General features: G+C 45.9%; 1 protein-coding gene across 1 annotated transcript in view; it reads right to left on the bottom strand.

Annotated features, from left to right (window-relative positions):
- LOC120026513 (ras-specific guanine nucleotide-releasing factor 2-like) overlaps positions 1 to 14,769 on the bottom strand; it is a 41,604-nt gene that overhangs the window by 4,997 nt on the left and 21,838 nt on the right. The window contains exons 5-18 of the mRNA XM_038971407.1: positions 14,686 to 14,765; positions 14,398 to 14,591; positions 14,142 to 14,251; positions 13,321 to 13,439; positions 12,875 to 13,038; positions 6,051 to 6,117; positions 5,807 to 5,943; positions 5,539 to 5,621; positions 5,155 to 5,403; positions 3,986 to 4,530; positions 3,673 to 3,900; positions 3,305 to 3,411; positions 2,856 to 2,968; positions 2,564 to 2,624 (exon numbers count right to left, since the gene is read on the bottom strand). Of these exons, the coding sequence (XP_038827335.1) occupies positions 2,564 to 2,624; positions 2,856 to 2,968; positions 3,305 to 3,411; positions 3,673 to 3,900; positions 3,986 to 4,530; positions 5,155 to 5,403; positions 5,539 to 5,621; positions 5,807 to 5,943; positions 6,051 to 6,117; positions 12,875 to 13,038; positions 13,321 to 13,439; positions 14,142 to 14,251; positions 14,398 to 14,591; positions 14,686 to 14,765 (2,257 nt within the window). The remainder of the gene's footprint in view (positions 1 to 2,563; positions 2,625 to 2,855; positions 2,969 to 3,304; positions 3,412 to 3,672; positions 3,901 to 3,985; positions 4,531 to 5,154; positions 5,404 to 5,538; positions 5,622 to 5,806; positions 5,944 to 6,050; positions 6,118 to 12,874; positions 13,039 to 13,320; positions 13,440 to 14,141; positions 14,252 to 14,397; positions 14,592 to 14,685; positions 14,766 to 14,769) is intronic.

Genomic DNA, 14,769 nt, shown 5'->3' with positions numbered 1-14,769 from the left:
TACCTAGAGAGTTTTCATCTGTATTTTTCTTAGATGTTTACATACCACCACAGTCAGAGGCTGGCACTAAGACAGCATTGAATGAGCTGTATTCCGCCATAAGCAAACAAGAAAACGCTCATCCAGAGGCGACGCTCTTAGTAGCCAGGGACTTTAATGCAGGGAAACTTAAATCTGTTTTACCAAATTTCTGTCAGCATGTTAAATGTGCAACCAAAGGAAAAACACTCTGGACCACCTTTACTCCACACACAGAGATGCATACAAAGCTCTCCCTCGCTCTCCATTTGGCAAATCTGACCATAATTCTATCCTCCTGATTCCTGCTTACAATCAAAAATTAAAGCAGGAAGCGCCAGTGACTAGATCAGTAAAAAAGTGGTCACATGAGGCAGATGCTAAGCTACAGGACTGTTTTGTTAGCACAGACTGGAATATGTTCTGGGATTCCTCCGATGGCATTGAGGAGTACACCACATCAGTCATTGGCTTTATCAATAAGTGGATCGATGACGTCGTCCCCACAGTGACCATATGTACATGACCCAACCAGAAGCCATGGATTTACAGGCAACATCCGCACTGAGCTAAAGGCTGGAACTGCTGCTTTCAAGGAGCGGAAGCTGATAAGAAATCCTGCTATGCCCTCCGACAAACCTTCAAACAGGCAAAGAGTCAATACAGGACTAAGATCGAATCGTACTACACCAGCTCTGACGCTCGTTGGATGTGACAGGGTTTGCAAACCATTACAGACTACAAAGGGAAGCACAGCCGAGAGCTGCCCAGTGAGCCTACCAGGCGAGCTAAACTACTTCTATGCTCGCCTCGAGGCAAGTAACACTGAAACATGCATGAGAGCACCAGCTGTTCTGGAAGACTGTGTGATCACGCTCTCCTCAGCCGATGTGAGTACGACCTTAAAACATGTTAACATTAACAAGGCCGCAGGGCCAGACGGATTACCCGGACGTGCACTGCGAGCATGCACTGACCAACTGGCAAGTGTCTTCACTGACATTTTCAACCTCTCCCCGTCTGAGTCTGTAATACCAACATGTTTTAAAGCAGACCACCATAGCGCCTGTGCCCAAGAACACTAAGGTAAGCTGCCTAAACAACAACTGACCCGTAGCACTCACGTCTGTAGCCATGAAGAGCTTCAAAAAGCTGGTCATGGCTCACATCAAAACCATTATCCCAGAAACTCTACACCCACTCCAATTTGCATACCGCCCCAAAAGATCCACAGATGATGATCTCTATTGCATTCTACACGGCACGGCTCTCTAGTGCGCTCAAAGCTCATCAATAAGCTAAGGATCCTGGGACTAAACACCTCCCTCTGCAACTGGATCCTGGACTTCCTGATGGGCCGCCCCCAGGTGGTAAGTGTAGGTAACAACACATGCGCCACGCTGATCCTCAACACAGTGGCCCCTCAGGGGTGCGTGTACAGTCCCCTCCTGTACTCCCTGTTCACTCATGACTGCACAGCCAACAACGACAGCAACGAGACAGCCTATAGGGAGAAGGTCAGAGACCTGGCCATGTGGTGCCAGGTCAACAACCTCTCCCTCAACGTGATCAAGACAAAGGAGATGATTGTGGACTTCAGGGAAAAGAGGATTGAGCTCGCCCCCATTCTCATCGATGTGGCTGCAGTGGAGCAGATTGAGAGCAAGTTCCTTGGTGTCCACATCACCAACAAACAGTCTTCTCTCTCAGTCTTCCCTCTTCCCTCTCATCACCAGTCTTCCCTCTCAGGAGACTGAAAATATTTGGCATGGGTCCTCAGATCCTCAAAAGGTTCTACAGCTGCACCATCGAGAGCATCCTGACTGGTTGCATCACTGCCTGGTATGGCAACTGCTCGGCCTCCGTCCGCAAGGCACTACAGAGGATAGTGCGAACGCCCAGTGCATCACTAGGGCCAAGCTTCCTGCCATCCAGGACCTCTATACCAGGCGGTGTCAGAGGAAGGCCCTAAAACTTGTCAAAGACTCCAGCCACCCTAGTCATAGACTGTTCTCTCTGCTACCGCATGGCAAGTGGTACCGGAGCACCAAGTCTAGGTCCAAGAGGCTTCTTAACAGCTTCTACCCCCAAGCCATAAGACTCCTGAACACCTAATCAAATAGCTACCCAGACTATTTGCATTGCCCCTCCCTCCTTTTTTACAGTGCTGCTACTCTCTGTTGTTATCATCTATGCATAGTCACTTTAATAACTCTACCTACATGTACATATTACCTCAACTAACCGGTGCCCCCGCACATTGACTTTGTATCGGTACCCCCCTGTATATAGTCTCGCTATTGTTATTTTACTGCTGCTCTTTAATCACTTGTTACTTTTATTTCTTATTCTTATCCGTATTTTTTTTAAACTGCATAATTGGTTAGGGGCTCGTAAGTAAGCATTTCACTGTAAGGCCTACACCTGTTGTATTCGGAGAATGTGACTAATACAATTTGATTTGATTAGATTTGATATCCTGCAAATGAAATGGCTTAGCATCTATTCTAGGCAGTAGTTGTGTGTGTGATTGAACTATACATACCGTCTGTAGGATGTCTTCTATCCTGAGTTGAGCATCATCTTGTTCATCTTGAGAAAGGGCACTGAGGGACAAGCAGAGTCTCATTAATAACAAATGTAATGACACAAACACACACCTACTCTCACACACACTCTCACACACACTCTACACTCTCACACGGTATACTAAGGTACACGCACCACACCACACACACTCACTAACTCTCACCGTGTATGTGTGTGTGTTTGTGTGTGTGTCTGTGAGTGTGTGTGTGCTTGTACCGTAGCGTGTGTGTGTGTCTGCGTGTGTGCACCTTAGAATGTTTCCGGTGGCTTTCCTCTCTTGAGGCAGCAGGTCTGGGTCTCGTAGCACCTCCTCCAGAAGGGTCATTACACCCACCTTCAGCTCACTGTTCATCTCAAAGTCCTGACACACGCACAAACACACACTCAACTTAGCGATCATTTCCCCCAGTCATTTCCTCAGAGGATGCTGTGAACTCACAGGTACATTGTTCACTCCCTTGCACATCAGAATTATTATAGGGCATAAATTGACCTCTTCTCTCTTACGTCAACATCTGTCTGTTTCAGCATGTATGGCCACTTACACACCAGGACACAGGAGAGAACAGCTACAGAGGGCAGGACACCAGGGGGCCCCAGTGGAGCAGGGTGACAGTTCTCTGGGCGTCACGAGAGTTGGACAGAGGACAGCAGGGGGTAGGCGGGCAGTGTTTGTGTGTCTGTATGTGGTTCAGACCTGTGAGTGCTTGGAGACCCAGTGACGCAGTACGTTGAGGACTCTGTTGGTAGCAGCTCTACGGATGATAAACTCCTTGTCACAAGTCCTCTCACTATTATTGAAACCTGAGAGAGAGAGAGAGAGAGAGAGAGAGAGAGAGAGAGAGAGAGAGAGAGAGAGAGAGAGAGAGAGAGAGAGAGAGAGAGAGAGAGAGAGAGAGAGAGAGAGAGAGAGAGAGAGAGAGAGAGAGAGAGAGAGAGAGAGAGAGAGAGAGAGAGAGAGAGAGAGAGAGAGTGGTGAAATGGTACTTGTGGTGAAATGGTACTTGTGGTGAAATGGTAAATGCTGCTGGTAAGACTGTTGTTATTGTTCATGTTGTCTGTTACCCTGGGAACTGCCGTGTCCGGCGGCTGCCGTGGCAATAGCGAAGGCTGAGGCTGGTGACATAGTACCACGATTGTTTTCCCCTGTGGAACCTCCAGACTGTCTGTATCGCATGTGTCTGGGTGTAGAGGGCGAGCGACAGGGGGACTCTGTCAGGGGGACGCGGTCCTCGCTGACTTGAGGGTTAGACTCTGGGAGGAACTTCTCCAGAGAAACCGTCTCCAGAACAGCTGTTAATTAAAATATACAGGCACTCGGTGAGTGTGTGTCTGTGTTTGTGTGTCTGTGTTTGTGCGTGTGTGTGTGCCAGCCTACCCCTGCGGATGCTGCGTCTGAGTTTTCCACAGAATGCATCGATGCGCGGCATGTCTCCTCCCTCTTCCGGCGTTGGGGGGACAGGTTCCGGTGAACCGGTGGGGCGGCTCAGTTCTAGAAGGGCTTTTGTGGTGGTGGGAGGGGAGGTGGAGACCCCCAGGACTGTTGGCAGGCTGGGAGCCCGCGTGCAGGTGGGAGGGGGGGACGAGAACCCCGATGGAGCCCGGGTGGAGGTGGGAGGAGGCGAGGAAAACTCTGAAGGGGGCTTGGTGGCGTTGGGAGGGGGGGAGGAGATGGAGGGAGGGTGAGAGGAAGTGGGGGAGTTAGCAGCAGAGGAGGAAGGGGTGGAGAGGTCTAGGACTCCTGCCTTGGAGGAGACCGGGGAGGAGAGGGAGAGTTTGCGGGAGTGAACCGGGGAGGAGGTGCGGGAGGGGATGGTGAGAGGAGGAGGAGAGGAGAACTTGCGACATAGACGGGGAGATTTGTTGTTGAGGTGCTCGCCTCCCCACGTCCCCTGGTTGGTGGCAAAGAACAACTCCAGAGACCTGAGGAGGGACAGAGGGATGGCAGAAGAAGAGGAGGATAAAGACAAAAAGGAAGCACTTGATTATTTCTTTGTCATATGAGAAACCTATGTAACATCTATGTTAGCCCTCTGAACTAAAACCGAGAAGAAAAGGTATTTTTGTTTGAAAGGCTGTATGAGTGAAATGAAGTAATGAAAGAGTCAATGGAGAGGCAGTGAAAAGAGGAGAATGTACGAGAAAGAAAAAAAAAGAGCGTCACTCTTTTTGGTCCAGAGCAAGCCGTGTGATCTTCAGACTGTAGTCAGGACAGAGAGACGTGATGGACAGACGATCGGAGGAGTGATACTGAACCCTGAGAGGAGAGGAGGAGTGGAGGAGAGAAGGAGAAGGGGAGAGGGCAGGAGAGCACGGGAGAGGAGGTGTCGAAGGGTAAGATGTGGAAGGAGGGGGTGAGGAGGAGTGATAAAACCAGGAGTGGAGTCGGTGGAAAGAGAAGGAAAGAGACAGAGAGAGTGATGGTCAGCATGCATGTCTATTATATGAGGATAGAGGGAGGAAGAGACAGAATGGATGAAGGAGTGATGGAGTGATGTGGCATGAGAAGACAATGTGTGTGTGAGTTCATACTGTATATCTTTCTACCTGACCGGTATAGAGGTAAAAGGTTTCTTGTATATGTCGGCCAGTTTGTCCATGACCACAGCAGCGGTAGTAAAGATCCTGTACGTGTGGAGGAAGGTGTTGAGGAAGTCGATAGAGAGGAAGCGCAGGTCAGTCAGCCTCTCCAGCAGCCGCTCCACGCTGGCGTAGCGGATCTGGGGGACCTTGCAGGAGTTGAGCGTCTTGCTGAAGCAGATGTCCACATCATCTTTGTGCAGCCGTGCGTCCGACCTGGTGGGACAAGTATCAATAAGATCATCAGCTATTGGGTGATCTCCCAGATGGGCGAAGGGGATGGGATAACCTGGGGATTATCAACCCTCACTGACGTGGAAAAGGATATACAGTCTGTATTTGGGCTCTTACTTGATCATGTGCGGCACAGTTACTTTAGAGTTCTCCTCAAATACGCTGGTCATCAGGCCATTACAGCGGATATTATCTATACACTATAGACAGAGAGAAAGAAAAAGGTACAGAATGAACGAAAGACAGAGAGAAAAGAGAGAAGGAGAGACAGTCATGTTACTGTCCATGGTGCTGAACCTCTTTCAAAATCAGCGTTGAGGCTTGCAGAAGCAGTAGGTGTAGGAGTTGATTTGGGACTAGGCATCTCATCCCCAGGTATGTTTACCTGACTGATGTCACTGGTCCAGGCCGCTTTCTCCTGGCGGGAGGGAGCCAATAGGACGACAGAGAAGGCGGGGCCATCAGGGGGTTCCACCACGATTTTAAACTCCAGGTGGTTGAAGCCCTGACCTCCTGCATTGTCTACAGGAGGGGGGTGGGAGGGATCAAGGTCAATAGTTTGTTGACGTATTGATTGATTGATTGAGTTGACTTATTCATTGATTTATTATTTTATGAAAGATACTTACAGTCCTCATCGTTGGCATCCAGCTCCTCTACAAGGGTACATTCTATTAGGGACAACACCCCACCCTGCTGTGAGGGTCAAAGGGCAGAGGTTAGACATCTAACACGCACGTGTAGAGGAAAGGTCAAATGTGTCAAAATCTGCTTGATATGCAAATGTTTTCTACTACAAGCACTACCGGTCAAACGTTTTAGAACACCTACTCATTCAAGGGTTTTTCTTTATTTTTACTATTTTCTACATTGTAGAATAATAGTGAAGACATCAAAACTATGAAATAACACATATGGAATCAAGTTGTATCAAAAAAGTGTCAAAAAATCTAAATATATTTTATATTTGAGATTCTTCAAATAGCCATCCTTTTCCTTGATGACAGCTCTGCACACTCTTGGCATTCTCTCAACCAGCTTCACCTGGAATGCTTTTGCAATGGTTCCCACATATGCTGAGATTGGTTGAGGTCGGGGGACTGTGGAAGCCAGGTCATCTGATGCAGCACTCCATCACTCTCGTTCTTGGTAAAATAGCCCTTACACAGCCTGGAGGTGTGTTGGGTCATTGTCCTGTTGAAAAACAAATGATAGTCCCACTAAGCCTAAACCAGATGGGATGGCGTATCGCTGCAGAATGCTCTGGTAGCCTTGTTGGTTAAGTGTGCCTTGAATTCTAAATAAATCACATACAGTGTCACCAGCAAAGCACCCCCACACCATAACACCTCCTCCATGCTTTATGGTGGGAAATACACATGTGGAGATCATCTGTTCACCCACACCGCGCGTCACAAAGACACGACCGCTGGAACCAAAAATCAAAAATTTGGACTCCAGACTAAAGGACAAATTCCCCCCGGTCTAATGTCCTTTCCTTGTGTTTCTTGGCCCAAGCAAGTCACTTCTTCTTATTGGTGTCCTTTAGTAGTGGTTTCTTTGCAGCAATTTGACCACGAAGGCCTGATTCACACAATCTTCTCTGAACAGTTGATGTTGAGATGTGTCTCTGTGAAGCATTTGTTTGGGCTGCAATTTCTGAGGCTGGTAACTCTAACTAACTTGGTATTTTACCAAATAGGGCTACCTTCTGTATACCCCCGACCTTGTCACAACACAACTGATTGGCTCAAACCCATTAGGGAGGAAAGAAATTCCACAAATTAACTTTTAAGTAGGCACACCTGTTAATTGAAATGCATTCCAGGTGACTACCTCATGAAGCTGGTTGAGAGAATTCCAGGAGTGGGCAAAGCTGTCATCAAGGCAAAGGGTGGCTATTTGAAGAATCTCAAGTATAAAATATACTTTTTTGGTTACTACATGATTCCATATGTGTTATTTCATAGTTTTGATGTCTTCACTATTATTCTACATAGGAAAACAAAGAAAAACCTTTGAATGAGTAGGTGTTCTAAAACTTTTGACCGGTAGTGTATATCAACACATTTCGTATGTATATGTGTGCATGTGTCTGACCACAAGAAAGTACAGATGTCGCATCTTAATTTGACCCGTTTTGTCGTAGGAGGAAAATAATCCTGTGGCAAGAGGATTTTAATATCTGAAGAAATATTAAGAATCGCCACCAGGGGGCAGCTGAAGCAGTGTTTGTGTACAATGCAGCACCGTACCTACATTGTACCTTAGACTGCAGGTCCACTTGGCGCCAGTTCAAGTAGCCTACAAAGACTATGTGCAGGCTACAGCGCGTCTTGTGTGAATTCTTACGTGGATTATAATAAACGGGCATATTTGTAGGGGATAGACTTTTTTTTCGTTAGGGCAAATCCGTTAAAAAAAATATATATAAAAAGTTGTATTATATGTGCAAGGCTAGCAATAGCAAGAATAGATGATTGGTGGCCTCAGTGCCTGTGTGGTCCAGGGGTTACAACCGCTGACCCTGGCACACATATGGTTTGAATCCGGCCCACTGCCCTTTGACTCCCCCTCCCCCTATCTTCTCCATCTTTCCGACACTGTTCTAGCTCTTCAATGTAAGCAACAACAAAAAAAGACTTCAATTCATTTAGATAGCCTATAGCCTACATTAGGCCCACAAGTAAATTGCATTCATTTCAATGTTTTCAAGAAGTAAAACGAATAGTCTGATAATTTACACATCAAAGAAATGTGTCTCAACTCAACAAAATAGTCTTTGGACAGGCTCAAACGCATACACATCTTGACAGCTTTAAGAAATTACATTTTAAAGCCACACAATACAAGCTTTCAATCCACAACAAGGATGACTTCAAATGCCGGCATCAAACTGGAAGCACAGCAGGTCTTTGCTACTGTAAGCCGGCGCATAACAGTTAGGTAATGGAAATCTATAAAACGTGGGCGAGCACTGGAAGAAAGTTTATCGTTCTACGGCGGGCCTTCATCTATCAATCAACTGATGGCCCAAATCAGCTCATCAACTCAGACAGGGAAACACAAACAGTAGCCTTCTATCAGTTTTCACACCATTCATTATGTGATTGGGTAGCTTAGAGAACGTATTGGAATAATAATCAAATAACAAGGGGCCTATTGCAACCATCGATGGCACTAGATTATCACCAGCTGATGTCTTGTTAAACGATCAATACGCGCTAAATTCACCCGCACAGCTGATCTCAATTGCAACCTTTATTGGTCACCTCATTACCGCTCCCTAAAAGATGATGTCGGTGTTGCTTTAGTCCTGGTTGCAACCAAAGTCTTTGAAGATATGTTCACCCTCTGGTTGGTATTATCATCGGAACAACTTAGTCCTTTTTGAACATACTATGGGTGATTTATCTATTTGACAAGAATTACGTACAAAATAAATAAAGTATTTCCCAATTTACCACGGCAAATCTACTGTGGCAATTTACCCCACACTTTGTATGAAACTAATGTTGGTGTAGCCCACTGTTATTATTTTGTTTGTTAATAGATTTAAAATGACTGTTTTATATCTTTACTATTTTATACCATTATGTCCTCTTCGTATGAATAGATTGTTTTTATATATCCTTAGAGAGTGAAAGTAGTGTTGGGTGGAAGCTCTTTGTCATTGAGAAGTCCAATTATTTCATGGACTGCAGCAGACTGTAGGAATGTCTACTCTCAGTTACTCATTGCCTCTCCTGACTGTTAAATGCACGGAGGAGCACAAATAAATGGAAAAGTACTGAAGTACATCTTTGTGGAAGGGAGTGGGTGAGAGCTAAGGGTATAAATGAACACTGCGCTGTACTGAATGTACAGCATTCGACTGTTACATCTTCGCCGAGTTTACATTTGAAACATCACTCGGAGTTTGGGCTCTTTTGTATGATAAATATCTTTATTTTATATTGAAATATTGGTTTTCTTATCAGTTTCCTATTTACAGTATGTTATCCATTAAATACATCTGTCTTTATAATAAAAGTGTCTGGTATGGTGATTTCTTATCAAGTTCGGGGGTAAAATATCCCTGGACTGTCCATACTTGAAATGTGTAACTAAATCAAGTCCATTGGCGGGATTTTGTTATTTGTGCCAGAAGGGTATGGGATGGAATCCAACCCACGCCGACAGGGTAGGCCTATATGTAAAATCTAATTTTATTTGTCACATGCGGCGAATATAACAGGTGTAGACCTTACAGTGAAATGCTTACTTACAAGCCCTTAATCAACAATGCTTTAAGAAGCCTTAAGAAAAACATGTTAAGTAAACAATAGGATATGTTAAAAAAATAATGACAAAAAAGTAACAAATAATTAAACAGCAGCAGTAAAATAACAATAGTGAGGCTATATACAGGGGGTACCAGCACAGAGTCAATGTGCGGGGGCACCGGTTAGTCGAGGTAATTGAGGTAATATGTACATGTAGGTAGAGTTAAAGTGACCGTGTGTAGATAATAAACAGAGAGTAGCAGCTGCGTAAAAGAGGGGTCTGGGTAGCCCTTTGATTAGCTGTTCAGGAGTCTTATGGCCTGGGGCTAGAAGCTGGTAAGAAGCCTTTTGGACCTAGACTTGGCGCTCCGGTATCGCTTGCCGTGCGGTAGCAGAGAGAACAGTCTATGACTAAGGTGGCTGAAGTCTTTCACAATTTTTAGGGCCTTCCTCTGACATTGCCTGGTATAGAGGTCCTGGATTGCGGGAAGCTTGGCCCCAGTGATGTACTGCGCCGTACACACTACCCTCTGTAGTGCCTTGCGGTCAGAGGCTGAGCAGTTGCCATACCAGGCAGTGATGCAACCAGTCAAGATGCTCTCGATGGTGCAGCTGTAGAACCTTTGAGGATCTGAAGACCCACGACAAATCTTTTCCGTCTCCTGAGGGAGGAGGAACAGGCTTTGTCGTGCCCTCTTCACAACTGTCTTGGTGTGTTTGGAGCATGATAGTTTGTTGGTGATGTGGACAACGAGGAACTTCAAGTTCTCAACCTACTCCACTGCAGCCTCGTCGATGAGAATGGGGGCGTGCTCGGTCCTCCTTTTCCTGTAGTCCACAATCATCTCCTTTGTCTTGATCACGTTGAGGGAGAGGTTGTTGTCCTGGCACCACACGGTCAGGTCTCTGACCTTCTCCCTATAGGCTGTCTCATCGTTGTTGGTGATAAGGCCTACCACTATTGTGTCATCGGCAAACTTAATGATGGTGTTGGAGTCGTGCCTGGCCGTGCAGTGAGTGAACAGGGAGTACAGGAGGGGACTGAGCACGCACCCCTGAGGGGCCCCTGTGTTGAGGATCAGCGTGGCGGATGTGTTGTTACCTACCATTACCACCTGGGGGCGGCACATCAGGAAGTCCACGTTCCAGTTGCAGAGGGAGGTGTTTAGTCCTAGGGTCCTTAGCTTAGTGATGAGCTTTGTGGGCACTATGGTGTTGAACACTGAGCTGTAGTCAATGAACAGCATTCTCACATAGGTGATCCATTTGTCCAGATTGGAAAGGGCAGTGTGGAGTGCAATAGCGATTGCATCATCTGTGGATCTGTTGGAGCGGTTTGCAAATTGGAGTGGGTCTAGGGTTTCTGGGATACTGGGATACTGGTGTTGATGTGAGCCATGACCAGCCTTTCAAAGCACTTCATGGTTACAGACGTGATTGCTACAAGTCGGTAGTCATTTAGGCAGGTTACCTTAGTGTTCCTTGGCACAGGGACTATGGTGGTCTATTTGAAACATTGTCACGACTTCCGCCGAAGTTGGTGCCTCTCCTTGTTCGGGCGGCGTTCGGCGGTCGACGTCACCGGCTTTCTAGCCACCACCGATCTACGTTTCTTTTTCCATTTGTTTTGTCTTGATTGTACACACCTGGTTTCCATTACGTTATAATTTATTCCCTATTTAACCCTCTGTTTCCCACATGGTTTTGTGCGTGTTTGTTCTTTGTTTAGTAGTCGCTCTTTTGTGTCGAGCTGGAATATTTTTCCCTGTATGGAATTTGTTTGTGATTTTCTGAGTAAAGTACGTTTTTACTCAGTTCTGTGTCCTGCGCCTGACTCCGTCCTACCCGCTGCACACTGACTTATGACAAACATGTTGGTATTACAAAGCAGCGGTCCTAACAACTAGACTACCCCAGGCCATGATTGAACTACATTTTGACAGTTGATTCATTACCTTACGTTTGCGATAAACCTTAAAATGTTTTTTGTTTTTTTATAATACACTGTAGCTTTTACATCTCGTCTTTACATCTGATATTACAGGCCTATGTAGGCTATAGTTTAGGTGTAGCCTATCAGGGTTGGGGAGTAACAGATTACACGTAATCCGTTACATGTAAGGGATTGCAAAAAAAAAAACGGTAACTGTAATCCGTTACATTAACAGCAAAAATATTGTAATCAGATTACAGATACTTTTGAAAACTAGATGATTACTCCGAGGATTACTTTTAAATTCAGAAAGGATGTTTGCACATTTTTTTGGGATACTTTTCTCAATGACATTCAAATCAGCATTGAAAAAAGGAGCAAGTTCAAGTTTGTTCCACCTGAACGTGTCTGACCACAAGTCAGAGACCACTATGATAACACACCAAATGTGTTCGATGGATCGCGGGTAAAGAGCAGGAATAGGCTTTTTGTGGGCTACAGTCCAAGTTATGTCTTCCAATGGTGTGACTGCTGTCGGCATACAAAGATGTTCCAATTTGAATAAACGCTTGGAGGTAAGGATGACAGCAGTGGTGTGGTCTACGGCGATACGGATATCACTTATTATTGATATCTACATAGCGCATTGATGTGAATCACACTGCTGCTCTCTCATTTAGCTATTTGCGCCTCATGGATTGTGGTTGTTGTGGATGGCTGTTCACAAATCTAAATGTGTATTTGAACCCAATAATGGTTGAATTCAAGGCGTTTAAGCTGCCTATCAATCATTGTTTTTGAAACCAGTGGACAGCCAGTGAAAAATGCGCTCTTGCAACAGCTGCATAGTGCGGATCCCAACCTATGGAATAAAAGTGGGGCTTTTATTGCTCAATCTAATTCATGCTGATGAAAGAAATACATCCATATGCCTAATGGACACACGTGTATGGATACATTTCAGATAAGTCCATTTGAATGTGGGGGTGATATGACCTATAGGCCTAGAGTAGCAGTAGGACATTGTCTAGCTTGAGCCTTTGAGCAAAGTCAGAGACGGAATATGATTTTGATAGCTGGCACTGGTCTGAATGACTCGACTGCCCCCTGAATACGTTTTTGTGAAAGCATCTAAATCATGAGACTCATTTGAAGTCCCTGTTGCGCAGGAAAATTTCACGCGACAAAACAGCGATCAAATTAAAATCTGACATCTGTACATGCATATGTGTCTGTGTGTGTGTTTGACTCTCACCTTGAGCAGGTGCAGCTTTCCCCCGGAGGTGCGTGTGCAGACAAGGAAGTGTTTCGTAAACAGGAAGCACTGTCGTTCTCCTTCCTTCCTGAGGGACAGAGAGCCTAGACGGACCTTACTGAGCATGCCCCGTTCACTGCTGGATGGGAGCTGGATCAGAGAGCCTGATGGGTAGAGAGAGAGTGTGTGTGTGTGTGTGTGTGTGTGTGTGTGTGTGTGTGTGTGTGTGTGTGTGTGTGTGTGTGTGTGTGTGTGTGTGTGTGTGTGTGTGTGTGTGTGTGTGTGTGTGTTTGGTGGGAGGGGGAAAAAACATAGGTTACACATACTGTACTACTGATGACAGCCACAGGTAACCATCTTATAGTGTATTCTGGCTGGTGTGTGTGTGTGAATGAGTGAGTGAGTGCATTTGTACAGTATGTGTGTGTGTGTGTGTGTGTACTCACCCTGTCTGACAAAGGTCTGGCTGGTATCCAGTAATATGTCACAGCCTTCTACGATCATTCTCTCGATGGCCAGATTCTTACGAATGTTCTCTGTATCGCTCACCTCATCATGCATCATCCTGACAACACAACCACTGTTAGCTACATTATCCACCACACAACCACTGTTGGCTACATTATCTACCACACAATCACTGCTAACTACATTACCTACTACACAACCACTGCTAACTACATTACCTACTACACAACCACTGTTAGCTACATTATCCACCACACAATCACTGTTAACTACATTATCCACCACATAACCACTGTTGACTACATTATCCACTACACAACCACTGCTAACTACATTATCTACCACACAATCACTGTTAACTACATTATCCACCACACAACCACTGCTAACTACATTACCTACTACACAACCACTGTTGTAGTCCTGGACATTACCTACTACACAACCACTGTTAACTACATTATCTACCACACAATCACTGTTAACTACATTATCCACCACACAACCACTGCTAACTACATTATCTACCACACAATCACTGTTAACTACATTATCCACCACACAACCACTGCTAACTACATTATCTACCACACAATCACTGTTAACTACATTATCCACCACACAACCACTGCTAACTACATTACCTACTACACAACCACTGTTAACTACATTACCTGCTACACAACCACTGTTAACTACATTAACTACCACACAACTATTGTTGGCTACATGATCTACTACACAACTATTGTTGGCTACATGATCTACTACACAACCGCTACAGCTCCGTTATCCTCACTTTGACAGCTCCTCTAGTTTGGACTTGGCGAACTCCAGGCTCTTGCGCTCCACGTGCTCATGAGGCGTGTGTGCCAGCAGCTCATGGAGAGTGATGATGTAACGAGGGATCTGAAACACAACGGAGAGGCGTCTGTCAGTCAGTCAGTCAGTCAGGTCTGGGCCGTATACTAACATGTGGAAGAGGAGGGGTTGAAGGGCGGAGGTTAATGAGGTCTGGACGCGCGCGTGTGGGTGTGACGTGTGCGATGTGCTACCTGGAACATGGGGTAAGTGAGGAAGGTCTCCAGCATGCGTCCCTCACAGGCAGCGTTCGCCTCATACTGCTTCAGCAGCTTGTCCAAGTCCCTGTTCTGTTTACAGTTGGCCAGCACCTGCAGGCTGTACTGGTGGTTCCTCACAAACTCCTGGTAGATGTTCAGCATGGGCAGCAGAATGTCAAACAGGTCCGCTGGAGAGACAGACACATAAAACATTCCACACCAAGATAGTGGTAGAGGTTAGCTAGAGTGGATTTGACCCAACATAGACGCCTCATATCTCACCCAGAACCAGCGTAGGCCAGTTGGCTATCCGAGCCTTCAGGCCCTGATGAAAGATCTCATGGAGGAACATGATGGTCTCACTGG

The sequence above is a fragment of the Salvelinus namaycush genome, chromosome 31 (genome assembly GCF_016432855.1).
Source record: "Salvelinus namaycush isolate Seneca chromosome 31, SaNama_1.0, whole genome shotgun sequence".
In the NCBI taxonomy this organism is placed as follows: domain Eukaryota; kingdom Metazoa; phylum Chordata; class Actinopteri; order Salmoniformes; family Salmonidae; genus Salvelinus; species Salvelinus namaycush.
The sequence above is the reverse complement of the archived record's forward strand: the minus strand, read 5'-3'. Positions and strand labels throughout refer to the sequence as shown.